At 48.5% G+C, this 2,919-nt stretch overlaps 1 gene segment (V, D, J or C); it reads left to right on the forward strand.

The window, feature by feature from the left end:
- Positions 1-681: 681 nt before the first annotated feature.
- On the forward strand, positions 682-1,206 carry LOC142456003 (T cell receptor gamma variable 8-like). The segment is given in 2 exon segments: positions 682-724; positions 806-1,206. Coding segments are annotated over 2 exon segments (444 nt in total).
- The last annotated feature ends 1,713 nt before the right edge of the window (positions 1,207-2,919 follow it).

Genomic DNA, 2,919 nt, shown 5'->3' on the forward strand with positions numbered 1-2,919 from the left:
TGTTGCTATGAGATGCTAAAAGAGGAGATTTGTTACCAAGAAGACCTGGCTTTGTAGACCAATTCTATTCCTCATCAACTGTGTGGCTGTGGAAAAGTTGCTTAAATTAGCAGCCTTGTCACTTGACCTTGTTGGAGTTGTTTGGAGGATTGAATAAAGCAGTAAACGGAAATCAATTCTAGCAGTGCTGAATGGAGTGGGTAGGCAATTGTTATTATTCATGGGGTCATAATTACACCAACATTTAAAATTTTTTGTCATGTTGCAAACCGTGGGACCATGAGCCCTGGTGGTGCTGATCTAGAGCCCTCCCCTACCCCAGCCACCGTGACTCCATGTCAAATCCACCAGCCCTCTCAGGGCTATCTGCTCCCATAAAGATTTAGTCTCAGAAGCCCTATAGAGGGCTGTGACTCAGAACCAACTCAATGATAGTAGGTAGGTTAATGTATCATTCTCTCCCTTTAACTTATGGTCCAATTTATGTCTTGCTCTTGGGTCTTTTCCTTGTCTGCTCCCCTCCCCTGAACCCCTCCCCCCATCTCTCTCATGTTCCTGGTGTGAACTAACAGAACAGATGCAGACCTACCTGCCCTCTGCCGCTCAGATGGTGAGGCTCATCCCACTGAGAGCATCTTGTCATTCTTGCCACCTCGCTCCACCTGTTGCAGACGCAGAGCCATGCTGGGCCACCTGGCTCTCCTCCTGGTTCTCCTGTTACCTGGTAAGTCTCTTCTCTGGTGCCATCTGGGGAGAGGTTGTGTGGCTTCCTGACACTCCAGTCTCACTGCTATCTCCTTTGCAGCTGACCAGTCGGACATCAGATTAGAGCAGCCAGCCTATGTCCAGGGGCGAAGGCACAGATCAGTTGCCCTGCAGTGCCAGGTCCGATCAACCGTCAGCTACATCCACTGGTATCGGCATCAGAAAGGCAAGGCCCCTGAGAGGCTCCTCTATCTTGCCATGTTCCAATCAGATATACGTTGGGACTCGGGCTTGAAGGCAGAAAAAATCACAGCCATGGAAGCAAACGACGGCCGCAGCTGCACCCTATGGGTGCAGAAGCTGGAGAAGAGTGATGAGGGTGTGTACTACTGTGCTGCCTGGCATCTGCACAGTGCCACGTGCAGCCTCAGCCCATGTACAAAAAGAACCGGCATTCCCCACTCCATCCAGGCCTGGGAACTCTCACTGATACAAGGATAATGGTGGATCAGGAAGAACCTTCTTGCCAAAGCACTTCAAATTCAGACACCACATGTCTATCCATGAAGACGTATGCATTGTTAGGATGCTGAACAGGTTTCAGTGGAGCTTCCATATAAGAAGGAATAGGAAGAATGACGCATTTATCTACTTCCAAATAGATCTCAGTGGTTTGAACCATGACTGATCATGGAAACGGTGCGAGATAGGGCAAGATAGTATCACCATGAGTCAGCAGGAGCCCTGGTAAGGTAGTGGTTTAGGAACTAGGCTGAGGACCACAATATAAACCGTTTGCAATCACCAGTCTTTCCATGAGAGAAACATGAGCCCTTCAACTGCCCTAAAGAATTACAGTCCTGGAAACCCAAAGGGGTGGTTCTAGTCTGTCTTATAAGGTCACCATGAGTCAGAACCGACTTGATGGTAGTGAGCTGGGATTGGGGGATCAGGTTTCTAAGAGTCTGAATCAGCTTGAAGGCAGTGAGAAAGAAGAAGGAGTCTGCGCTAAACAGTAGGGGCTGAAAAGCCCAATCCCTCAGCAGCCCCCTCTCCCCTGCCCGCACTGCAACTAAAACGGTGCCTGCATAATTCACAGACTCAGAACTAGGGAACTACTGGCTGTATGGAAACGTTGAAAAGAGCACCCACCCCAAGATGCTTTCTTAGCATCTTGAGAAGATCCCGTGTAGGTCAATAAAGGATCACGAGTCACCACTGGCCATTAGACACCTGAAATGTGCCGGGTCCTGTAGTCAAAACTGCAGTGTGTCAGAAGTATAACAGATGAGTTTTATTCTGAAGTGTTTGTATTAAAAAGATGATGTTAATTTTGATTGAAGGTTGAAATAATAATATGTGGGGGCTATTGGGCTAAGTAAAACTATCATCCAACCTCACTGAGCCGGTTTCCTTGTGACTCTCTAATGAGGCACCTAGAACAGAGACAATGTGAAGGCGATACTTCTTCCCGCCGGGCAGCGCCGTGGCGGACAGACATATGAGGGTCCGGCCATCTCCCCTGAAGAAGCACACACAAAACATTTTGCAAATGGTTTCAAGGGTGAGCTGGAGATTTTACCACAAAGTGGTTGAAAGGCAGAGTTGAAGCCGGCACCACAGCCCAGGTTCCATGTTCTTATCCCCCTAAGGTCATGATTACAGCGGAGGAAGTGACACTGGAAGCACAGGAAACGTTGCTGCCAGCTTCTCAGTCCTGTCTTCCCCGAGGCGTGTCTGGCCCTGGAACTGAGGCAAACTCTCTGCTGTCCAGCCGATTCTGACCCCTCATTGTGACCTTGTAGAGCAAACTAGAGCTGTTTTGTAGAGCTTCTGAGACTATAAATCTTTTCAGGAGCAGACAACCTCACCTGCATCCCTTGGAGCAGCTGGTGGGTTTGAACTATTGACCTAAGGGTTAGAAGCCCAATGCTTAACCTGCACTATGCTACCGGGGCTCCTGCAACTGAGGTGGTAGATCATCCTCCTCATGGCAGGTGATACAGTAATGCTGGGCAAACACCCCGTTGCCTTAAACCTCCCCAATGTGGGACTTGACATGAGGGCTAAGGAGGGGAACTCCCAGATCCCCTGGACCCCTCAACTCTTACTCATAAAAGTAAGTAGCTGCTAACATTGACTTTGACTTCTCTATTAAACTAAGTCATATAAATAAAATAGCACCACATTCACTACTTTCTTCCCAAACCAGAA

Source organism: Tenrec ecaudatus, chromosome 9, assembly GCF_050624435.1.
Source record: "Tenrec ecaudatus isolate mTenEca1 chromosome 9, mTenEca1.hap1, whole genome shotgun sequence".
Classification (NCBI taxonomy): domain Eukaryota; kingdom Metazoa; phylum Chordata; class Mammalia; order Afrosoricida; family Tenrecidae; genus Tenrec; species Tenrec ecaudatus.